This window comes from Scyliorhinus canicula, chromosome 6, assembly GCF_902713615.1.
Source record: "Scyliorhinus canicula chromosome 6, sScyCan1.1, whole genome shotgun sequence".
Lineage (NCBI taxonomy): Eukaryota > Metazoa > Chordata > Chondrichthyes > Carcharhiniformes > Scyliorhinidae > Scyliorhinus > Scyliorhinus canicula.
The window spans coordinates 106418815-106444842 of record NC_052151.1 but is presented as its reverse complement, the minus strand read 5'-3'; the positions used below and the strand labels follow the sequence as shown (position 1 = coordinate 106444842).

The window sequence follows — 26028 nt, the reverse complement described above, 5'->3', positions numbered from 1 at the left end:
CCACAACCATTTTTAAATGCAGCTGCTGGTGCATATGCAAATGTGATGGCTGATTTGTAAGCCAAGATCCCACAAGCAGCAGATGACAAAGTCCAGCTAATCTATTTTTTGTGGTATTCATTAACGCAGAAGACCTTGTTCCTTTTAAAAATAATGCCATGGATTTCTTTATACCCATGGAAGCAGGTAGATGTGGCCACATTTTAACATCTCAATGGAAAGATAGTACCTTAAATGAATGCCCCAAATTATCAAACCAGGTTATATACTCAAATTCATAATTAGAATCCTAGAAATTCTACAATGCAAAAGGAGGCCATTCAGCCCATCAGGTCTGCATCAACCCTCTGAAAGAGCACCCTACCTCGGCCTACAACCAAATCCCCATAACCCCACCTAACCTTTGGACACTAAGGGTCATTTTAACATGGCCAATCCACCTAATCTGCAATCTTTGGACTGTGGGAATAGATCGGAGCACCCAGAGGAAACTCATGGAGACACTGGGAGAACATGCAAACTCCACACAGGCAGTGACTCAAGTTCGGAATCGAACCTGGGTCCTTGGTGCTGTGAGGCAGTGCTAACCACTGTCCGGCATGAATTGACAGCTTTGTGACTATCAGAGGGTAGCACAGTGGCTCAGTGGGTTGGCACTGCAGCCTCACGGCGCTAAGGTCCCAGGTTCTATCCCGGCTCTGGGTCACTGTTTGTGTGGAGTTTGCACATTCTTCCTGTGTTTGCGTGGGTTTCGCCCCCACAACCCAAAATGTCAATGTATCAGTGCCACCAGCTCCAACAGCCCTGGACACACCCATACCGACTATTACAGCCTCAGAGGTAAGAGCTGCCTTCTTGAAAGTGAATCCGCAGGGGCAGCACGGTGGTGCAGTGGTTAGCATTGCTGCCTCACGGCACCAAGGTCAGCTCTGAGGTTCCCACCTCCTTTAAGAAGACCACCATAATACCAGTACCAAAGAAGAACGAGGTAGCCTGCCTCAACGACTACCGACCCGGTGGCCCTGACTTCTGTTATCATGAAATGCTTTGAGCGGCTAGTCATGAGATGGATCACTGCCAGCCTCCCAGAAGGTCTCGATCCACTGCAGTTTGCCTATTACTGCAACCAGTAATGCTATCTCCCTGGTTCTACAATCAACACTCGAACATCTCGACAACAAGGACAACTATGTAAGACTGCTGTTCATCGACTACAGCTCCGCTTTCAGCACCGTTATCCCGACAAAACTAATAACCAAACTCTGCAATATTGGACTTGTCTCCTCCCTGTACAGCTGGATCCTCGACTTCTTCACATACCGCAATCTGTCAGGATAGGCAACAGCACTTACTCCACAATAGTCCTCAACACCGGAGCCCCACAAGGGTGTGTGCTCAGTTCTCTACTGTACTCCCTATACACACATGACTGTGTGGCAAGATTTAACTCCAACTCAATCTATACGTTTGCAGATGATACGACTGTGGTGGGCCGTATCTCAAACAACGACGAATCAGACTACAGGAGGGAGATAAATCACTTGGTTGCATGGTGTGCCGTAAGCAACCTCTCTCTAAATGTTGGCAAGACCAAGGAACTGATCATCGACTTCAGGAAGCGCAGCACGACACACACTCCCGTCTGCATCAATGGCTTCGAAGTGGAGATGATCGTTAGCTTTAAGTTCCTGTGGGTTATAATCCCGGTCCACTCACGTTGATGAAACAGTCAAGAAAGCCTAACAACGTTTCTACTTCCGACGGAAACTAAAGAAATTTGGCATGTCTGCATCATCTCTCACAAATGTCTACAGATGTGCAATAGAGAGCATCCTATCCGGCTGCATCACAGCCTGGCATGGCAACTGCTCAGTCCAAGATCGCAAGAAACTGCAGAGTGTGATGAGCTCAGCCCAACGCATCACACAAACTTTCCACCCCCACATTGATTCTGTCTACACCTCCCGCTGCCTCAGGAAGGCAGACAGCATTATCAGAGACCCCTCCCACCCAGGCATTGCCTTCTTCCAGACCCTTCCATCAGGCAGAAGGTACAGAAGTCTCACATCCAGACATAGGAGCAGCTTCTTCCTCACAGTTACAAGACTCCTCAACGACACCCCCCCTCGGACTGATCTGGTCCCTGTAAGAACACTATTCACGACGCCCTATTCTGCTCTTGCTCATGTATTTGCTTTGTTTGGCCCCTTGTTCTGCACTGTAACCAATCACTGTTTGTCAATGTACTATTTGTCAATGTTCTCTGTTGATTATTCTTTTGTCTACTATGTACGCACTGTGTACATTTCCTCAGTCGCAGAAAAATGCTTTTCACTGTACTTTGTACATGTGACAATAAATCAAATCAAATCAAGATGTGCAAGCTCGGTGGATTGGCCACTCTAAGTTGCCCCTTAATTGAAAAAAAAAAATGAATTGGGTATTTTAAATTCTTTTTTTCAAAAAGAAAAGTGCTATCAGTTAAACTACAAGCTGCATTTAAAAAATTTTTTTTACGGGATCTAGGCATCGCTGGTTAGGGCATCATTTATTGCCCATTCCTAGTTGCCCTTCAGAAGGTAGTGGTGAGTTGCCTTCCTGAACCGCGGTAATCCTTCAGATGTCGGTACATCCAATGTGATGTAAGGGGGGAGTTCCAGGATGTTGCCCCAGTGACGGTGAAAGAACGGCGATATATTTCCAAGTCATGGTGGTGAGTGACTTTGAGGGGAATCTCTAGGTGGTGGGTTTCCAGCTATCTGCTGCTCTTCACTTTCTAAATGGTGGTGAACGTGGGTTTGGAAGTTGCTGTCTAAGGAACCTTGGTGAGTTACTGCAGTGCACCTTGTAGATGGTACACAGGGCTGCCACTGTTCGTCAGTAGTAGAGGTTGTAAATGTTTGTGGAAGGGGGAGCAATCAAGTGAGCTGCTTTGTCCTGGATGGTGTCAAGCTCCTTGAGTGTTGTTGGAGCTGCACTCATCCAGGCAAGTGGAGAGTATTCCATTACATTCCTGACTTGTACCTTGTAGATTATGGACAGGCTTTGGGGGGGCCAGGAGGTGAGTTACCTGCAGGATTCCTAATCTTTGACCTGTCCTTGAACTGGACTAGTCAAGGTATTAATATGGCTAGTCCAGTTCAGTTTCTGATCAATGGTAACCCCCAGGATGTTGATTCATCGTTGGTAATGCCATAGAATGTCAAGAGCAATGGTTAGACGCTCTCTTGTAGGGGATGGTCATTGCCTGGCACTTTTCAGGTGTAAATGTAACTTGCCATTTGACAACCCAAGCCTGGGTATTGTCCAGGTCCTGCTGCATTTGGACATGTACTGCATCATTATCTGAGGAGTCCTGATTGGTGCTGAACATTGTGCAGTCATCAGCAAACATCCCCACTTCTGATCTTATGATGGAAGGGAGGCCATTGATGAAGCAGCAGAAGATGGTTGGGCTGACGACACTATCCTGAGGAACTCCTGCATTGATGTCCTGGAGCTGAGATGATTGACCTCCAACCACCACAACCGTCATCCATTGTGCCAGGTATAACTCCAACCAGCGGAGAGTTTTCCTCCTGATTCCCATTGACTCCAGTTTAGCTAGGGCTCCAGGATGCCGTACTCGGTCAAATGCAGCCTTGATGTCAAGGGCAGTCACTCTTGCCTCACCTCTAGCATTCAGCTCTATTGTCCATGTTTGAACCAAGCCTTTGCTGAGATCAGGAGCTGAGTGACCCTGACGGAACCCAAACTGAGCGTCCGTGGGCAGGTTATTGCTGAGTAAGTGCCGCTTGATAGCACTGTTGATGACTCCTTCCATCACTTTGCTGATGCTGGAGAGTAGACTGATAGGGCGGTAATTGGCTGGATTGCATTTGTCCTGTTTCTTGTGTATAGGGTACAATTTTCCACATTGCTGGGTAGATGCCAGTGTTGTAGCTGTACTGGAACGGCTTGGCTAGAGATGTGGCAAGTTCTGAAGCACAAGACTTCAGTACTATTATCGGGATATTGTCAGGGCCCATAGCCTTTGTAGTATCCAGTACCTTCAGCCATTTCTTGACATCATGAGTGAATCATATTAGCTGAAGACTGACATCTGTGATACTGGGGAGTTCTAGAGGAGACCGAGAAGGATCATCCACTCTGCACTTCTGGCTGAAGATTGCTGCGAATGATTTCAGCCTTGTCTTTTGCACAGATGTGCTGGGCTTCTCCATCATTGAGGATGGGGATATTTGTTGAGCCTCTTCCTCCAGTGAGTTGTCCACCACCAGTCACGGCTGGATATGGCAGGATTACAGAGCTTAGATCTGATGTGTTTGTTGTGGAATCGCTTATGCTGTTTGGCACACAACTGGTCCTGTGTTGTAGCTTCACCAGGTTGATACCTCAATTGTCAGTATGCCTGATGTTACTCCTAGCATGCTCCTCTGCATTGAACCAGGGTTGATACCCTGGCTTGGTGGTAATGGTTGAGTGGGGGATATGCCGGGCCACGAGGTTGCAGATTGTGGTTGAGTGCAATTCTGCTGCTGCTGATGGTCCACAGTACCTCCAAGGATGCCCAGTCTTGAGTTGCGAGATCTGTTTGAAGACTATCCCATTTAGTGTGGTGATAGTGCCACACAACACGATGGAGGGTATCCTCGATGTGATGACATCTCCAGAAGGAATGTGCAGTGGTCACTTCTACTGAAACTGTCATGAGCAGATGCATCTGCAGCAGGTAGATTGGTAAGGATGAGGTCCAGTATGTTTTGCCCTTTTGTTGGTTCCCTCACCTTTAGCACCTTTTAATATCAAAGAATTTACCACGATGTAATCAAACAAAAATGGATGCTGAAAGGTAACTGAAAGTTTGATCAAAGAGGGGGAGCGCAAGGTGGAGACGCAGGAGGGCTTTCGGAAGGATATTCCAGAATGAGGGGTCTCGAGGGCTGCAGGTACCACCGCCAATAGTCGAAGGGAGGGAGAGTGAAGAAGAGGCCAGTGTTTGAGGAATGGAAAGTACTGAGGGGACTGTATGATGATACGAAGTAATGGATATAGGAAGGGTCAAGGCCAAGAAGGGATGCGAATCGTAAATTTGATTCCCTGTCCGCCAAAGTGTCAATATAAAACATCAAGGCATAGTTGAATTAAACCTTGCGCAAAATAGGATATGGACTGCAGGGTTTTGGATGAGCTGTACTTCAGAGGGTGGGATGAAAGTCCAGTCGGGGAACAATTTGAATAGTTGAATCTGGAGGTGATAGACATGAGCAGAGCTAGAAGCAGACAATGTTTGAGGCGAAAATAAGTGGTCATGTAATCGAGGCCATATGGCATCAAAAGCTCAGCTTGGGGTCACGTTGGTTGCAAACAGCCTGGTTCAACCTGAGATATGATGTGGAGATGCTGGTGTTGGACTGGGATGGGCACAGTAAGAAATCAAACAGGTTTGTGACTGGGGTCGGCACAGTAAAACGTCTCAAATACCTGCAAATATTCGCATTTAAAGTATCGTCTTGCATCATTGACTTGTCTATATATGTGCTTGTGGAACTCACCTCTTTCACTCGCCTGATGAAGGAACTGTGTTCTGAAAGCTAGTGATTCAAAACAAACCTGTTGGTCTTCAATCTGGTGTAAGACTTACTGCAACTTAAAAAAGTATTCAGGAGGGAGATGGTATTGATGGCAGGGGTTTGTGGCTGAAACCTAAGATTTAAAAAAATATATATTTTTCTTCTTAATTTCAACATTTTGATCAAATAAAGAAAAGAAAAACCAAACAAAAAGCAAATACAATAGTAATCTACCATCAGTAAACAGTGTAATCAAAAACAACAATAACCCAAGCCAAGAACCCCACCCTCCATGTTCAATGGCAACCAATTCTCAAAAGTGCATAATAAACAGTCCCATGAATTGTAGAACCCTTCCTTCATTACCCTCAGCTGAGAGTCAGAAATTCAAGTAGGACCCCCTGCAAAGCTGGGTGACCTCCACTCCCAACAGAACCCGCCTCCGGGCAATCAGCGAGGCGAAGGCTAAAACATCTGCCCCGCATCCGTCTGCAGCTCGGGCCGGTCCAACACATGAAAATGGCACCTCGAAGCCCTGGTTCCAAGTTCACGTGAAGTAACCCCAAGATGATACTGAAAACCTCCCTCCAATATCTTTCCAGCTTCAAGCAGGACCAAAACATGTGGACGTGGTTTGCGGGGCTCCTCCCACACATACATCCTCCTTCCCCTTAAAGAGTCGGCTCATCCTCGCCCTCGTGAGGTACGCCCAATGCACGACCTTCAGCTGTATCCACCCCAACCTCGCGCATGAGGTTGAGGCGTTCACCCTCCGGGGCACCTCACACCACAAACCAACTTCCATAACTTCCTCCAACTCTTCCTCCTACTTGGTTTTAATCCCCTCCACGGACACCTGTCCTCCCCCAAAATCATCCCATAGATCGCTGACAGCACCCCCTTCTCCAACAATGAGGGGGTCAGTGCTATCGGCAAGCTCTGACCCTCCTTCCTAACAGACTCTTGGAGCTGCAGGTAAATAAACCCTTCCCCCGCCCTGGTCCATATTTCTCCCCCAACTTTGCCAACCTCGCAAAACATCCCCCCAGGAACCGGTCTTTTAATACCCTGACCCCCTCACCCCACAATTGTGAAACCTCCCATCAAGCCTCCCCAGCTCAAACCTGTGATTCACCCTGATCGTCATCTACCCTGACCCAGCCCCAGCTTCAAGTGCTGACTCAACTTCCTCCAAATCCTCAGTGTTGCCACCACCACTGGACATCCCCAAGTACCTTCCTGGGTCCATCAGGAGCGGCGCTGTTGCCAGCCCCCTCAACTCAGACCCCCTACACAGACTCTCCTCCATTCTAACCCACCAGATCTCCGCAGCGAAATGGCAACCCTCCCACTCCCGCCCCCATTCCCGGCCGGGGCACCACAAAATATTCATTCTTTTCCAGGTTCAATTTATATCCTGAAAAAGACCCAAATCTTCAGAGAAGTTCCATTATATTCGCCACCAATGTATTCGGCACTAATATATATAACAATAAATCGTCCGCGTACAGAGACACCCGATGTTCCATGCCTGTACGACCCACACTCCGTTGGGTCCTTATCTTTCTTAAACAGCAGGGAGATTGGGGCCTGCCCCAATGTTTGTGGTAACACCCCCTTCCCTATCGCCTCCTCAAACATCCCACCATCAGCGGCACCAATTTGTCTTTTAAATTTCTTGTAAAACTCCACTGGGAACCCATCTGGCCCAGCCACCTTTCCCGATTGCATCTCCCCCCCCCCCCCCCCCCACCAATTGCCTCCATTACCTCCCACCGACCTATCCAGTGTGACCCTGTCTTCTTCCTCCAGCCTCAGATACTCCAATCCATCAAGGAACTCTCGCATCCCCTGATCCTCCCCCGGTGGCTCCGACCTATACAAATTTTCATAGAACTCCTCAAACACCTTATTAATGTATACCGGGGCCACCACCAACTTCCCCGATCTATCCCGCACCTGGACAATTTTCCTCGCCGCCACCTCCCTCTGAAATTGACGCCAGCATGCGTCCCACCTTCTCCCCATACACATAAATCGCTCCCCTCAACCACCTCAATTGGTGCACTGCCTTCCACGTGGACAACCGATCAAAGCTAGCCTGAACCTCATTCCTTCTGTACAAAAGTGCCAGATCTGCATCCCCCTGCATACTCCTTCCACCTCCAACATCTCTTTATCCACCTTGGCCTTAAACGGTAACACCTCCCCCCTCACTACCGCCTTCAGGGCCTCTATATACCAACGCCTGTGATACTTCCCCCGTACAGTTACAGCCCACGTACTCCTCAATCAGCATCCCAATCTTCTTACAAAAACGTGGGTCCTCCAGAGACCCCACATCCATTCTCCAACCTGGTCTCTGCGCTACCCTCCTCTCCAGGACCATGCCCACCCAATGCAGCGCGTGATCCGAGATCGCTATCGCTGAATACTCTGATCCCCTAACCCCCGACGGCAATGCATTCCCTCCTCCAAAAAGTCTATCCTCGAATAAACCTTTAAGAACCATGGCGAAAAACGAATACTCCTGTTCCCTCGAGTGCAAGAACCTCCACGGGTCCATCCCTCCCATTTCCCTCAGAAGCCCAGTCAGCATCTTCCTCACAAATCATCCCAGTCAGGGCCATGCACACTTGCCAACACCACCAACATCCCCTCCAATTCCCCTGTTACTATCACATATCTATCCCCGGTCCGTCTCTGGAGCCTCACTCTAACCCACCAAAACCACTACTCCCACCCCGTCCCCTACCATTGAATCCCAAATTAAATACTTGGTTAACCCTGCCCCTCCTGAGCCTCGCCTGGTCTTTCACTTTCAGATGTGTCTCCTATAGCATGACAACATCCACCCTAAACTTTAGCAGAGAGTTTTTAAAAAATGCTTTTATGCTTAAACAGTAGTACAAAGGTTTATTTCTTGTAAAAGCAAACAATTTTATTTTGTCAGTAATCCCTATTTATAACTGAGAAGTTGTAATTTCATTCCTCCTTTCCAGACAGAGCAGTTTGAAAGTACTATTGGGTTCAAGTTGCCTAATCACCGAGCAGCAAAGAGATTGTGGAAGGTTTGTGTGGAGCATCATACTTTTTTCAGGTAAATTTATTTTGTAAATGTTGAATTAGCCAAAGTTATGAATGCCAATCTTAAATTTGACATTCAAGCTACATAATCCTGACAGGGCATATATGTTTGTAATCCAAAATGATCCTCACTATGCTAGTGGCAATGTGCAAATGTTCCCTTTGCTTTCATTATCTCTGTTTTGCTGCAATTTTCCAAGCACACCTTTATCTATAACTTATAACAAATTGCCTTATACATAGATATATACTGCAAACAAGGGAAAATGAATTGAGTATTTTTTTAGTGTGAAGTGCTCCCTACAATACACATCTGTAGTGGATAGTTTCTAAAGGAAGGGCAATGAATTATGTTTATGTTGATACTTAAAAGTGGGCAATTTTCATACTATTTAGCTGGCTAAAATGCAATGCGCTTGAAAAGGTTCCACCATGACCTGCCTTATCAAATTGCATGTAATCCCAGGATTTTAGAACAATACAGTCTAATACTTATTTTCTAAGTTTGAACCAATACATGGGAATGTTGTAGCTTGTGCATAAGCATTTAATTTTGAATTTGTAAAACACGTAAAATCATTAATTGCAGATTGCTATCCCCTGAACAAACGCCAAAAAGCAAGTTCCTGACTTTGGGGTCAAAGTTCCGATACAGTGGTCGCACCCAAGCTCAAACACGGGAGGCCAGCACCCTCATAGATAGACCTGCACCATACTTTGAGCGTACTTCAAGTAAGCGGATGTCCAGAAGTCTTGATGGAGGTAGGTGGGTGATGAATTTCAATAAGTCATCAGACTCTAATCTGGAAGAAAAGTGTAGATAAAGTACTTTGTTAAATAATCTCCAATGTCCCTTTCATTAGAAATACTTTTGATTTAAAAAATACCTGCTGTTTTCAGTTAATTTTCCTCCAGGAGATGTGCAGATGTGAAATGTAGTAATTACTTTGGATCAATCTGATTTGTAGCAGATTGCCCTAAAAAAATACACTACTAATGGAGCATGCAACAATACCAAGACAGAATTTTTTTTTCACGTTATATGAATGATGAATCATTGTTCTGACTTGGTTTTGATATAGTCCTATGTCTGGGTATAACATCTTCCATGAAAGCAATAGGTGTAGGAAAATCAGGTGGGGAAGACTGCACTTTGATATGGGAGACTGTTCATCTTCCCCACTAATTTTCCTTTGTGCTGCATCAAGATATTGTGATACACATTGATCGAGGTCTAGAATAAAACTATCCTTGATGTTGGAAATTTTCATTTCTTCTCAGTGACCTTTTTTCCTTTTGGAGATGGGAAAGTATATATAACAGATAAACTATGATATATAGTATATCTTCTGAACATTTAGTACACAAATTATTATAGTTATCTCTTTCCATTAATGAGAGATAGTTGGTTATGTAAGAGTTTTACGGACAGCACTCTACAAATGTGGGACAAGATGAGAAGCCTCCATGAACTAGCACAGCCAGTGTGGGGATTGAACCGACGCCATTGGTGTAATTCTGCATCACACGCGAGCCAACTGAGTCGATGATGACAGATATAAGCAAAAAAAAGTTTCTTTTCTCTGATGACAGATGATGAAGTGGGCCTGCTGCACGATTCATCTTCCATAGGTGTTTCTCAGAGTTCAACAGCAGATGGTACTGCTGCGACAGTTGGTGTTGTCAAAATAGAAGCAACAGGTGAAAAAACAGAAGCAAAATACAAAACCACTCCATCAAAGATCTCCCAGCTGGAAATGCCTGTGGAAACAAAGGTAATGTGCAATTTTATTTTAATAAGTTACTGCTTTGATTAGTCTATAATTAATGCATACACATTTTTCATCTTGCAAAGTGCACAATAGTGACGTATAATAAATAGCAAGCTAATGGTACAGAACTATTTTTTCTCCTCGATCTATCAGATGATGTGAAGCTGGCATGACGCGTGATATTTCAGCAAACATTTCTTGGAAAAGGGGTTAAAAAAGTAAAATCTGTTGCGTATTATGGATTTTATGTAATGGACCAGCCTTCACTGTCAATCATTGTAGCTTTCACCATGATTAAACTAATAGCATTTTCTTAAATTTCCTATGGAGATTAAATTCATTGTGTTGTAGGAATTAATTCTTGGGGCACGAGACAGTGATGAAAAGAGATTGCAAACTGTGGAAAAAATTCAGAAGTGTTCTTTGGCTTGGGGGGAAAAAGGGGTGTGGGGGAGAAAATGCAAAATTAATACTGGGCGGGATTCTCCATTTCTGAGACTAAGTGTTGACGCCGATGCAGACAGAAAAACTGGCACCACACCTGGACAGATTCCACTATTGAGGGGCTAGCACCGATGCCACAATCAATTCCAATGAAAAAAAGTGTGGGATTTGCCGGGTCCGTATTGACAATCGGGAGGCAGTACACATTATAATCCCCACACTCACTGATCCCAGCCAACAAGATGGCATTGGTTGTGCTGGAGTGTGCCCATACAGCTGATGGGTCAGCTGGGGCCATAGGGCACCTAGTGGTGGTGCCCTGGGGAACACCTATACGACCAGAGGCATAAGTTCAAAGTGAGCTATTAGCGGTGTGTGCAGCAGCATTGCCTGCCTTGCCGCCTGTGGCAATGGTGTTCTCTGCCCGTCCACCCTGAGCCCACAGCCCATCTCCTGGCCACCCCACCCCCCCTCTTCCCGGCCAGTGGCACAGCTGTCAACAAACTATGGCAATGTTGGACACCTGTCACCCCCCCCCCCCCCCCCCCCCCCCCAGCCCCCGCCCCTCTCCTGCATAGTCGGGAACTCGGCCCATCGGAGGTGGAGAACCGCAGAGACCCCGGAGAATACCGGGTCGCGCCTGCTAATGATATGCAAACGGTGTCTACTGTACGTGCATTACGGAACGCATTGACGCTGTTATTGAGGTGATGGAGAATTACGATTTAGCGTCAAATCGGCGCCTGCCGCAATTTCGGCGTCAAAATCGATTCCCCACACAATCGCCATTCCCAATTTTGCCGCCGGCCAACAGAGAACCTAACCCCTATCTCTCACTCGTAAGAACATTTGTTTGCTCCTATTTATAGTATATTGATGAAAGGAAGTGTGTTCTTTCTTCCCTTAAGTTTGTCCAATACTTGCAACCAATTATTTCAACAAACGAGGCAGCAAAATTTATCATGCTGGGACATCATGGAATCATAGATCTTACAATGCAGAAGGAGGCCATTCGGTCCATCGAGTCTGCACCGGCACTTGGAAAGAGCACCCTACTCAAGCCCACGACTCCACCCTTTCCCCGCAATCCAGCAACCCCACCTAAACTTTTCGGACACGAAGGGCAATTTAGCATGGCCAATTCACCTAACCTGTGCATCTTTGGACTGTGGGAGGAAACCAAAGCACCCGGAAGAAACCCACGCAGTCACAGGGAGAAAGTACAAACTCCGCACAGACAGTGACCCAAGCCAGGAATCGAACCTGGGACCCTGGAGCTGTGAAGCAACTGTGCTAACCACTGTGCTAGCATGCCCTCTTATATTTGTTGAACAAATTATTTTAAAAATCAGAGGGAGTAGAAAAGTACTGCATGAACTGAGATGAATTGTTCAAAAGCAAAATAATTTTGCTTTAAAATTTGGTAAATCTAGAGTGCAGCCTTTTTCTGATGAGTTGCCTTTTCCAATTCTACATCGATCTAACTTTAGGAAAACCTGAGGTCAAAATGAGTAAAGATAAATGCAAGTGTTGGAAGCTCTTGAGATTTTTATGGTTCAGTATTGGATAGTCTGGGTGCAGCAAGTATTGGAAAATTGGGCCGTCAGAACACATACTTGTGAAGGAATCAACAAAATGGTTCTCCATTAAATTTAATGTCACAGAAAAATCAGGTGTGTGCTCTCATCTGCTTAACATTCAGGTTTTTTGCATTGGGTAATCCTGGATGTCGAACCAGACCCAGGAAGATTTCACATAATATTTGTGAAATAACTGTTGTTTTGCATTATACTTCAAATGCCACTGTTAAATGAGCTGTATTCTTAATAACTAAAGTTAACAATATAGGAATGCAACAGAACTATTATATATAAAATGTAGCTAAATCCTTTGCAGCAAAAGAATTGAGGACATTTATTATTGAGAAACTGTTTTCTTGTATTTCTGAATTTTAAGTCGAATAAACATAGAGTTGGAAGGAAAAGTTTGGTAGTAACTGAGCTAAAGTTCAAATATTATTGTGCAAATGATGTACAGTGCTTGTTTGTTCTTCCTGTGTTGTATTTACCCTATCCATCTTGCAACGGCTAAGGTTGTCTGTCTCCATTTGTTTTAACTTGTAGCACTTCCTGAGTGGCTTTCTGACTAATATTGTTTTTTTCTTTTTGTTTTGTTTCCTTTCTGTCCTCTCTATACTTTCTGAAACATAAACATACATGTCTACTGGGTTGAATTTAGTTCCATAACACACATCCCCCATCTCCTACCTATTCCAGCTATTCACTCCCTCTAAGTCTCTTTCCTATTCCTGAGACAGATTTTCTCTCTAACATTTCAGAGGATAGTGCATTTTCAATTGGCGAATTAGACAACGAATATATGTTTGAGTCTATATCTTCCAGTAATAGTCCAGTAACAACACCAGAGCATGATGCAGTATTATTAACTAATCCTCGTCATCCTGATCCTGCTCAGTGTCATAATCTTATACCGCAGGATCTGAAGGAAATAGAAATTGATTCTAATCCTGTAAGAAAGACATTGACCCTTGCCTTTCTAAATCTATACAAATGCTTTCCGCCCAATTTCCCTTCATTGCTTGATGAAGATGGTTACATCAGTTTTTCTAGCCTTCCTGATGGCTGTTCAGCTTTGATTCCACCATATTTTCAAAAGTATATTCCTATTACATCTCCATCCCTTATTCCTTCCATCATTGTCATCTTTGTGCTGCTTTTGTCCGCAACCCAGTCTGTTCCTTTCTCACTCACCCTTTCTCTTCCTCTTGCTCTGTCTCTCTGCTACCTGGAGCCTAAGGCGACCACATTATGCGCCTCTTATGACAATGACCTGAATGAGAAAGCAGAGGAAGAGGAGGTGTGTAAATTTGTTGCTTGATGTGTGGCATTTGGAAATAGTTCTTTCGTATGGAAAGTTTAAATAATTAGAGATGTTCTTTATGGGGGAAAGAGAAAGAGCATAAATATTTTGACTAATGTTGAATCTTTTACTGTTTTTATCTGAAATTCCAGCCTACTTCTGTCCATTCTATTCTCTGCAAATTCTCTTCTAATTTTGTAGCATCGCAACACAATATTTTTTACATTATTTCCTGTAAAACGAGAAATAAGGATCTTCAAAGCCAATTTTGAATCATGTGATCTGTAATTATTTTCCATTAACTTACCCCCAAACCACACTTGATTAGAGGTGTTTCCTTTGCTCAAATTTCATTCTCAGTGCTTAAAATGAAAATTAGTGCAAAATCTATTCCATGTATTTACTTTTTGGGAACTGACTTTGCAGCACCTGCAAGGCAGATGGCACTGTTTCACTTCAAAATGATTGTGTTGACGATCATAGCTACATACTTTATAACCATTTCCTACTTCCCACTCTCCCTCCTCTCCTTCATCCAACTTCCAACAGTTTTTTTTAATAAACATTTTATTGAGGTGTAGATTAATTTGGTCTAGGACAAAAGATTAATCTAGGACAAAAGTTCGGCACGACCTCGTACTCCCTCCATCCGTACTCCCTGGGGCAAACCGGTGATTATCACAAATTGGGGCCCAGAGCGATGCTCCCACATGCCGCCTCCACTGGCCCCAAACTCTCAGGGAGCTACTATCACGGGGCTGGTGAAGTACCGTGCCGGTGGGAGCGGCAGAGGCGCAATTACCAGCGCTGGTGCCCTAACAAGAAGCCGCTTCCATACGCACCCATGCCGCCCCCCCCCCCCCCCCCCCCCCCCCCCCCCCCACACCACCCACTTGCTGATCATGGCTATAGTAGCGGCAATAGTTGCTAAAATGTGGCAGCGCCAGCCCGCCCTCTCCCCGACTCCGCTCAAGCATTACCTTACTTACCCACGGGTTCTTGTCCGCCCAGATGAAGCCTGTGATCACTCTGTTGACCCGCTTAAAAAAGGACCGCAGAATAAAGCTGGGGAGACATTGAAATACAAATAGGAATCTTGGGAGGACCGTCATTTTCACCGTTTTCACCCTCCCGGCCAGAGACACTGGCAGCACGTCCCATCTCCGAACATCGTCCTTCATTTGGTCCACTAGCCGTGCCAGATTCAATTTATGCAGCCAGTCCCATTCCCGCGCCACTTAGATGCCCAGGTACCTAAAACTTCCCCCTACTGACCTAAACGGCAGCTCTCCCAGTCGCTCCCCCTGTCCCCTCGCCTGAATCACAAACATCTCATTCTTTTCCATATTTAGCTTATACCCCAAAAACTGGCCGAATTCCCCGAGAATCTTCATGATTTCTTCCATCCCCTCTACTGGGTCCGAAACGTACAGAAGCAGATCATATACATAGAGCGAAACCCTGTGCTCCACCCCCGCCACCCTCGGACCAGTCCCCTCCAGCCCCTTGAGGCTCTTAGAGCAATTGCCAACAGCTCTATGCCAGCGCAAACAACAGTGGGGAGAGGGGCCATCCCTGTCTCGTCCCCTGGTGCAGTCTAAAATAGTCCAAAGTTGTTCGTACACTTGCCACAGGAGCCTGATACAGTAACCTGACCCAGTCAATAAAGTCCCGCCCAAATCCGAACCATCCCAGTACCTCCCACAGATAATCCCATTGTACCCGATCAAAAGACTTTTCTGCATCCATTGCGATCACTACCTCCACCTCCCTACCTTCCGGGGTCATCATGATCACATTTAACAGCCTTCTTACATTGGCCACCAACTGCCTGCCCTTAACAAACCCTGTCTGGTCCTCCCCAGTAACGTCTGGAACACAATCCTCAATGCTGGAGGACAAGATTTTGGCCAGCAACTGGGCATCCACATTCAACAGGGAGATCGGCCTGCAGGATTCACACAGCTCCGGGTTCTTGTCCCGCTTCAGAATCAGTGCAATCGTTGCTTGTGACATCGTCGGGGGCAGCACCCCTTTTTCCCTTGCCTCATTAAACATCCTCAACAACACTGGCTCCAATATCCCCGAGACCTTTTCAAGAAACTCCACTGGGTACCCATCCGGACCTGCATGGCTTTCAAGCCCTCCACTATCTCTTCCAGCCCAATTGGGACCCCCAGCCCTTCTACCCGCTCCCCGTCCACCGTTGGGAAATTCCAAGAAGTGCCTCATCCCCTCTGGCCATGTAGGGGGTTCCGACCTGTACAGCCTGCTGTAGAAATCCCTAAACGCCTTATTCATCCCTACCGAATCACCAATCAGGTTCCCCTTTACTTTCCCTATTTCCCTAGCTGCCTCCCTCTTCCTAAGCTGCTGTGCAAGCATTCGCTGGCCTTCTCTCCATGTTCATAAATTGCCCCCCTCGCCTTTCTCAGCTTCTCCACCGCCCTCCCTGTGGTCAGCAAACTAAACTCCACCTGCAGCCTCCGCCGTTCCCTTAAATGCCCTGCCTCTGGAGTCTCCGCATACCTCCTGTCAATCTGTATTATCTCCTTTACCAGTCGGTCCGTCTCTGCCCTGTCAACCTTCTCCCTATGAGCCCGGATCGAGATCAGCTCCCCCCGATCACCGCCTCCAGTGCTTCCCAAACCACCGTTGCTGAAATTTCCCCCGTGCCGTTGACCTGCAGGTAGCTCTAAATGCATTTCCTCAATCCCTCGCGCACCCTTTAATTCGCCAAAAGTTCCACATCCAGCCTCCAGTGCGGGCGCTGGTTACTGTCTTTACTAACCTGCAGGTCAACCCAGTGCGGTGCATGGTCTGAGATTGTAATCGCCGAATACCCGGTGTCCACTACCCCAGCCAGAAAGACCCTGCTCAAAATTAAGAGATCAATCCGGGAGTACACTTTATGCACTTGTGAGTAGAAGGAGAACTCCTTCACCCTTGGCTGCCCAAATCTCCATAGATTCACCCCCCGCCCCCTATCAGCTCCCTCTTAGTTCCTTTGCCATTGCTGGCACCCTGCCGATTTTCGAGCTTGACTAGTCTAAGCCAGAGTCCATAACTATATTGAAGTCCCCTCCCATGACCAACCTGTGCGAGTCCAGGTCCGGTATCTTTCCCAGCATCCTCCGAATAAATTCCGCATCGTCCCAGTTTGGCGCATATACATTAACTAATACCACCTGCACCCCCTCAAGCTTCCCATTGATCATAATGTATCGACCTCCCACGTCCGAGACTATTTTTCCTGCCTCAAACACCACCTGCTTATTGATCAGGATCGCGGCCCCTCTAGTCTTTGAATCTAGTCCCGAATGAAACACCTGGCTGACCCAGCCTTTCCTCAGTCTAATCTGGTCCATTACCTTAAGGTGCGACTCCTGCAAAATTACCACGTCCGCCTTCAATCCCCTAAGATGCGCGAACACACGTGCCCTTTTGACTGGCCCATTTAACCCTCGAACATTCCAGGTGATCAGCCTAGTTGGGGGGCTAATTGCCCCCCCCCCCCCATCACCAATCAGCCATCCCCTTTTTTAGGCCTGCCTTCGAGCCCGTATTCCGCGCCTCCACTGGTCCATCGCCAGGAAGCCCCCGGACTCCTCTCAGTTCCTCAGCCCAAGTCCCTCCCTCGTCAGCAGAACATTCACTCTCTTCCCTCCCCCCACCCCCCCCAAACCAACAACACCGTGTAACCCAAACCCTTTCCTAAACTCAACATATGCACAAACCCCACTGCGCTTCCGAGAACTAGCTCACCCAGCTAGCATGGTGGCCCCCATCCCCGGTGCCAGATAGTCTCCCACCAATTGTTCCCTCCCCCCACCCTGCTCATACAAACAAACTCCAACATCAAACAATCCCACACAATTGCCCAACAGAAAAACACCAAGATCAAAACAAGTGCACCTTCATCCCCCAGCAGTGCAAATGAACACCTTTACTCACTCAGCTCTACTGCTGGTTCCAAATCAATGCAAACGGCATCACAGACATATTCCATAAAACGCAAAACGTGAAACTTTTTACAAAAACAGAGAAAAAGAAAAAACAAAACATGAACGTTGCAGCCAAGTTCAAAAGTTCTCAGTCCACCACCAGCCCTTTCTTTTTCGCAAAGTCCAACGTGTCCTCAGGCGACTCGAAGTAGAAGTGCTAATCCTCATGCGTGACCCAGAGACGGGGTGGGTATAACAGTCTAAACTTCACCTTTTTGAAAAGGATCGCCCTGATCTGATTGAAGCCTGCTCTCCTCCTGGCTACCTCCACACTCAGGTCTTGGTAAACCCGCAGGATGCTATTGTCCCACTTAGAGCTCTGTGTCTGCTTGGCCCACTGTAGAATATGCTCCTTGTCCGAGAACCTGTGGAACCTCACCACCATTGCCCTCGAGGGGGAGGGGAGGGTCTCCCATTCGCGGCTTCCTCGCGAGTGCTCTGTGAGCCCTATCCACCTCCAAGGGCCGGGAAAAGGCCCCCTCCCCAGTAGCTTCTCAAACATGTCTGTGATGTATGCCTCAGCGTCCGTTCCCTTGGACCCCTCCGGAAGCCCGATTATTCTTAGGTTCTGCCGGCGGGACCTACTCTCGGTCCTCCACCTTCTCCAGAAGCTTCTTTTGCTGGTCCCTCAGCATCCCCACCTCCAGCTCCACCACGGTCTGATGCTCCTCCTGCTCAGCCAGCACCTTCTCCACCTTCTGGATCGCCTGGTCCTGGACGTCCAGTCTAAGCTCCAACCGCTCAATCGACTCTTTTATTGGGTCCAATCAGTCCCGTTTCTGCATAGCAAAGCCTTCTTGAATGACTTGCATCAGCTGCTCCATAGACTGCTGGGTCGACAGCCAGAGGTCCGACCCTCCGCCATGCTATCTCCTGTTGCAACTACAGCCCAAGTCTTCTCTATCTTTTTATTTCTGCCCTTACGAGCACTTCTAGTCCTTTTCTCCATGCACCGAAGTGAGAATTCAGTAGAGAATTGCCACTAACATCTGTTTTACAATTCAAGTCCGTTAGAAAATCGGGGGAAAAGGTCCAAAAGTTGCAGGAGCCAACAAATATGCGACTTACTCATTCATAGCCACCACCGGAAGTCCAGTCGGGATATCCAACTTCCAACAGTTTTTGATTGATCAGGTGGAACCAACCAGATTGACCAAAATGGGTTTCTAGGATCCCACTTATCCCTAAAGAAGACGTGATACAAATAGGTTAGATGTTCCATACCTGTCTCTGAGCAAAACTGTGTCATAACAAAGAATCACTTTTCAACAATGAATCTCCTTGACCCTCATTGTCTCTCAAAAAGCAGGTACCAAATACTTGGCAAAGGGAATTGCTTTCAACTGTTAACTGTGCAGTATATTTATGAGACTGTACCTGGAGTACCATATGCAGTTTTTGACTTATTTCTTAATTCAGGATCTACGAATTGGAAGCAGTTCAGAGACGGTTCATTAGGCTGATTTCCGGGGTGCAGGGGTTGTCTTTTGAGGACAGGTTGAACGGCTTGGGCCGAAACTCATTGGCGATTAGAAGAATGAGGGGTGATCTTATTTCTCTTTATATCATGGGATATGGATGTCGCTGGCAAAGCCATCATTTGTTGCCCATGCCTAATTGTCCTTGAACTCAGTGGCTTGCTAGGCCGTTTCAGAGGCCAGTCAAGAGTCAGCCACATTGCTGTGGGTCTGCAGTCAAATGTAGGCCAGATCGGGTAAGGATGGCAGATTTCCTTCCCTGAAGGACATTAGTGAAACAGATGGGTTTTTACATCAATTGATGACCGTTTCATGGCCACTAATATTGACTGAAGCATATAAAGATTCTGAGCGGGTTTGGCAGGAAAATGCTGAGAGTGTGTTTCTCCTCGGAGGGTAGCAGAGTTTATGGGACACAATTTAAAAATAATAGGTCTCCCATTTAATACTGAGGTGAAGAGGAATTTCTTTTCTGAGCATTGTCTTTGGAATTCTCTTCCACAGAGCATTCAAGACTGGATCATTGAGTATATTCAAGGCTGAATTGGACAGGTTTTTGATTTATAAGTGAATCAAGTGTTATGGGTGACAAGTGGAAAAATGGAGTTAAGGCCACAAGTAGATCAGCCATGATCTTATTGAATGTTTCAACAGGTTCAATAGGTGGAAAGCCTACCTGCTATTCCTTATGATTCTGCATTTCTTTACAGACAGAATGTATAAACATAAAAGAATTCTGAGCCAGAGGGTTGGATTTTCCCATGGGTGTCAGGACCCTGATGCCTGGTCCAAATGTGGGTCCCAAGCTGGCACTTTGCTGGCTTTGAGACCAGTGTTAAAATCTTTCCATAGCCAGCCTCCTAGTTGGCTGCCTCTGAGCACCATGAGAACTCCTGATACTGCTAGCCAATCTGAGGGTCAGAAACTCTGAAGTTGCAACAACCTCATCAGGAAAATGCATGTTGAGGACTCCTCAGAATAGAGGTGCATGTAGAGGTGATAAAGTCAGTAAAACAAATTCAGAGGGGCAAAGCCAGTAGTACCATCTGAGCATAGGGAAAACCTCCTCCACGTAGATTATTTGGTCACAAAATCACCCAAAATTGGGGCGTTAACTATATAAATTGGCTGCCTGCCTCTGAGGAGCGGGCAGCCAATCTGCTTCTGAGATGCTGCGGGGAAACTTCCCCAGCAATGGGAATGTTGGAGAGCAGTCGCCACTTGGCTTGCCCCTATTTCTCTGACAAAGAGGCAGATGAAATATAAAAACAGGTTAATTTTTTTAAAAATTTACATCTCGTAGCCATTTGTTATTGACTGGTTTTTCGAAGTAGCAAAGAAATAATATTTTCTTTTGCAATTTGTTGGATGCACTCAGTTGGAGCAGGAAGAAGAAGCACTGCAGCAACAAAAGGTTGATGCAACTTACATTTTTTTCCATTTCAACTATGAAGCTTTGAATGTTTTAAAATATCATGTGGGGTGTGATGGTGTACCTTTTTTCCTTCTTTGATGATTTTGTTTCATTTTCAATTTATTTTGGTGCCTGCATGTTCCATATGATTTTATTTATTTTTCTATTGGAATTTTTTTTCCTTTTCTTTCTCTCAATTTCACAGAATAAGTCATTGAGCGTAGGAGGAGAAAATATTTATATCAGACATAGCAATTTAATGTTGGAGGTTTGTATAAAATCTCAGTATACAGATGGGCTGATGTTTTGCGCTGAATGAACTTTCACTAGCAAGCTGTTACCATGGATTTTGCATGCAATGCATGAGAATGAAAATCATTTGAATGCCTGCTGCACTTCCCCAATTCGTGTATTCAAATCCCGTGCTGTGGTGGATTAGCTTGGAGTATTAGCATGCAATATAAACTGTGTACCAGGTAGAAATTATATATATATTTTTAACTTCAGTTACTTAAAGATGAATGAGCACATTTACTAACCAGGATTACTGCAGACTAGTAACTGAGCTAATTGACTGTTTATATATAATCTTGCGATTTCACCAAATAATATTTATAATATGTACTAAAATCAAACAGAACACTCCGGGTTTCACATTAAGTTGCAATTACATATGCCTTGTCTCACTGAATATCTAATTTTAGATCTTAAAAATAATTGATTATTTACTTTGTTTAAATTAAACTTATACCAGTTGTGTCTTCAACATAATGTCTAAAATTTACAGCAAGTTCAAGAAGCCTATTTCACAGTCAGTTATGATTGCCCTTTAGCTAACAAAGATGCACTTGAAACATTCCTGTTTCAGTAGATTAATATTTTAAATCACATTAGATAATATAAAATGTTCCAAGTTACCAATGTAATTATGGCATTGTCTAAATTTTACAATTGAAAGATTAGTATCAGGAGGCAAGTAATGTCTCGCATTGCATAAACTGGGATTATGCAAGTCAATTCTAAACAATTAAGGTTTGCAAAAAATAAACAAGCCAATAGGCTACTTGCGGAACTCAATAAAAAAACAGTTTTCAGTGAGCCTGGGTATTTCAGTGTATTGCTTATTTTTTGACTAATTTAGATTGGATCTGTTGTGTCTCATTCTAATTGTGTACATGTGCGGAAATTAGGACCTTGATAACACCCAGGAGGATCTATTGAAACATCAAGCTAGCATTAGCGAGCTAAAACGCAGTTTCATGGAATCCACACCTGAACCACGTCCAAATGAATGGGAAAATCGCTTGACCAAACCCTTATCACTGCAAACAGAAGGGGTATGTGTCAGATGCAGAATCTTAGGTTGTAATTGAAGGCTTGATCCAACTTGATGGATGTTTGTGTGGTGTGTAATGCTTTTATACATATTAGAAAAATAGTTACAGTGCTAATTTGGATAAGCATCTTTGTCTTTGAGTGTATTAACAAATTTAGATATTGACAACTATAAATCATTTCTAATTTATTCATCCTATTACATAATTTAATTATTCCATATAGTAACCCAAATGATTATTTCAAGCTCTCTTTGCTTTCAATAACTATTAGTAAGTACATATGAGGAACTCGTATCAATTAATGTTGATGTTTTTATTTTTAAACTTTATTTGGAAACATATTTGGAATAAATATGGACCACAATATTGGGGCCTTCAATCTCCAACCACTCATCTGCAAACTTTCCATCTGGGAACTTTGCATTGTGCCTTAAAGTGTTAAGTTTACATTTAGCATTATCGGTCCTCTGACATTTCTTATATTGGAGCCACAGTTTCTTCACTGGTGAAGATGTTCAAAATGAAATCAAGATTTGGAGCCTTTTCTATAAACCATCCAGTGGATGTTTTGCATTTTCAGTCATTGAGAATTTTCAACTGGTATAAAATTAATTTTAAGATGTAGTTTTTATAAGGTAATATTTAGGACCTGGAGTTTTTGCATACTTTCTATGCAGATAACTTACTCTGGTGGAATCAAATCAATTAGTTCAAAGGGTCACAGAATTTTAATCAGAAGCAAGTTGCACCCATAATTTCAATACGCTTAAATATCTGAAATCCTTGAAAGCTCATTGAACAGACTCTACCTGAGCCAGTCCTCATCCACAAACTGGTCACATCCCAAATTGGAACGGTGAGTTCTTGTCTATTGCACTTGGTTGGGGGTTCATATTGTGCCGGGATTCTCTTGGTGCATGGCACTTCAGGTCATTGGAACTCAATATTAGTCATCTCACCAGCAGTCAGTGGAACGGCATAGATTGTCCCCTGCTGCTACCTTGGTTGGTTGAAGAACGACTCATTTGCAGAGATCTATAGTCAATTGTATAGCTTGATTGCGTTGCTTCACGAGAGATTTTAGGTTTTGATTTATGCTAATTAATGCCGGAAACTTGGGCGCAGTTTCATTTTGGCAAAACTAGCGCATTGTAAGGTGCAGTTTAGGTGAAACCTGCCGATTCCATCCCTAGCAGCAATTCCAGGCCAATTAGGTGCTCTATATTGCATGTTTTTAAAAAAACATCAAATATTGCGTAAACCTGTATATGTGTGCCCATTTCTTGTCGAAACTTGTGTGACCTGTTCTTCTGTTACCTTGTGCTAGTGTATCGTTTATATATTTGTTTCCATTTCCAAAACAGAAAAGCTTTTGTGCTCTTTAAGGCAAAGAATGTTAATATGGAGATCAAGCAGTTCTTATTTGAATCACTCATTATGGCATCCAGCAACTGCTAATTCAGGAGTAGTAAACAGCTGCAGAACAAAGTGCTCTCTACCTTGCCCCAGTCCTGGATCAATTACTCTATTACACTTCCCCACTATTTCCTTTGTCCACACTGACCATTCTTATAGTCAGTGGGTTAAATTATGGGATGAAGCTGATGTTTGTTTAATGTATGTATGATATATACAGCCAACAAGAGAGGGATTCTTCATTCCATTAGTTTGAGTTGGATTCAAACTTCAGGTGTCTGAGGTGAAAGGATATTCTGCCAACACCTTGCCAGGGCCAACAAGCAAATCTTAAAACTGTCAGTCAGCTTCGTCAGACCTAAACTTCTCCGTTGTTTCTGGTAATTGAGTTCTGTTTAATTTTTTCTTAGATGATGGATTTTGATTCTCTTTTACCACTTCTATGGTTTTGTTGTCTTGGTTAGATCTTGATCAAGATGTTGCTATGGCCAATTGTATCATTTTTTTTTAACCTGACATTTATTAACAGGCTCTGTAGAATAACAATGTAATCACATGGCGCAAATAATTTTAATCACTATATAGCACAGCATAAATTTATTTAAAGATTTTCTCAGTTTCATATTCCTAGCAAAATTGTAAATTTGCTATTTTACAAAATGTTCACAATTTTGCTTGGAATCTGGAAAATTTCCAACACATCTGTGGGAACATTGATATTAAATGTGGTAAATTGCATATGTTAAATTCCATATTGTAAAGATATGAGTGTTCGATAGGAATTATATGAATTCTAAGGCATGTAGTTACAGAACACCACTCATTTATATAGCTGAAATTCAATTATGTGGGTTGAGGATTTGTTATATTGAAAATATAGTTTGGACAGAATAGGCATATTGCCTTAAAGCTGATTGCTTGTATGTTTAGAAATGTTTGTGGATATTAAGATATACTGTATGTTTATGCTGTACAAGACCTGCTTGACGTGGCATATTTTTCTTACAGACAAAATATATAGATACATGACATGGTGTAACTTCTGTCTCACTTTTTTTTCCTCCAAGACTGTTTGTTATTTTAATCTTTATTCTCAATTTTCTAACTGCATAGAGCTTAGAAGAAGAGATAACATCGCTTTTACTTAGTAAAGAGAGCTTCTCAACAGGCTTGGTGGCCTCCTTCTCGTCTGCTGTTTCTCAGGCATCAGAGGGTGCTGGGTTGAAAGAAAAAGCTGCTGCTGAATCTGTTTCTCTCATATGCTCCAAACAGTTATCTGAGGTGCTTTTGCAATGGAATTTGATTGGTAGTTATAAAAGTCACAGTATGTCTGACAGGATTAATTTTCTGTTTTGTCCTGGTCATTATTTGTACATCCTCTTGTATTTTCCGCATTTTTTAATTGCTCATCTTTCATGTCCCTTGTAAACTTCCATAATTCCACAGTAAACTTCCATAATTTTGTGTTATATATGTTTATAAACGGGAGATAGTTGCAGCAATTTCATCCGTCATAATTGATTTTTTCCCCAACAATCTGTGATAAAGAATATTCATTACATGTTATTGTGACTGCTTCCTGTTCTCCAGGATCTTGCTTCAAGAACAGAGGGGCTTCCAGCAGCAGCCAGAGATGTTGCCAAGGTGGTCTTTATTAGATAATTCCACCAGAGCATAGCCATTATAACATCCTTTATTTTGTTTTCCATGATTATCATTTTAAGTTTGCATGGTCCTATTTCATGTTTCTTACCTCATCCTTTTTTTCCCATTCATTTCCTTGTGTAGAGCTCAGATGAGAAACAGAAATTCGAGATGGAGGAGCAGGCAGAGGTTGTAGTAGAAGAAACAGTAGTGATTGAAGAGGTAAAGAGAGCACCCAGCTATTCAAAAGTAAAACGTGAAAGAGCTGTTGAAAGCAGCGCAATTGTGCTCCCCTCTGAGGTGCCAGCAAAAGAGGGTTATGCCTCGACCTCTGATAGCCATAGTGAGAGTGAGGAAGAGGCAGACTACCACCCACAGACCAAGGAAGGAGAAAATGTAAAGAGAGAAAAAAATGAATTTAAGACATTGACTACAGTAGGAATGGAGTCCAAGGTTTCAGTAACAGAAATTGAAAAAGGTCATCATCCTGCTGTTGTGGTCCGTAAAATGCAGGATGTCCCAGAAGAAAATTTGCAAGAAATACGGAATGGAGAACTGCAGGAAAGCAAGCACATGCAAGAGCAAGAAGACACCAAACCCAAGCTAAATGGAGATGTTTCGTATGTTGATAGTGATGCTGTGCCAGAAGTTATATGTTGCTCGGAGGTAAATGTTCACAGAAATTGGGTCAGAAGTAAATGTTAGTGTGCAGGAATTCTCTCCAGTGCACACTGTCTCTTTCCTGGGTTTTATGGAGAAATTTCAATTTGCTTAGATTAAACAAGTTTCAAAAATGAACAGAATAGTTATCAACCACCCTCTGCCTGCTTCAGTCTTGGTTTCTGGCTGCATTGCTTGCACTGGAGGTCTAGGCAGCCACTTAACCTTCTGTTGTGATTTTAAAATTTTTATTGAAATATAAAATACCGTATATACTCGCGTAACTTTCGATCTCGCGTATCATGCGACCCCTAAATTT

General features: G+C 44.2%; 1 protein-coding gene across 31 annotated transcripts in view; it reads left to right on the top strand.

Annotated features, from left to right (window-relative positions):
* Window positions 1-26028, top strand: part of epb41l2 (erythrocyte membrane protein band 4.1 like 2) — a 270752-nt gene that overhangs the window by 221488 nt on the left and 23236 nt on the right. For 5 of the 31 annotated variants that reach the window (XM_038799827.1, XM_038799829.1, XM_038799824.1 and 2 more), the window contains 9 exons: window positions 8576-8673; window positions 9250-9422; window positions 10254-10435; window positions 13115-13753; window positions 20617-20652; window positions 21843-21989; window positions 24519-24686; window positions 24996-25049; window positions 25194-25715. In XM_038799827.1, coding sequence (XP_038655755.1) covers window positions 8576-8673; window positions 9250-9422; window positions 10254-10435; window positions 13115-13753; window positions 20617-20652; window positions 21843-21989; window positions 24519-24686; window positions 24996-25049; window positions 25194-25715 — 2019 coding nt within the window. Of the gene's footprint in view, window positions 1-8575; window positions 8674-9249; window positions 9423-10253; window positions 10436-13114; window positions 13754-20616; window positions 20653-20857; window positions 20921-21842; window positions 21990-24518; window positions 24687-24995; window positions 25050-25193; window positions 25716-26028 lie in introns of all 31 variants that reach the window. The other 26 variants (XM_038799836.1, XM_038799837.1, XM_038799828.1 and 23 more) reach the window with 26 other exon arrangements.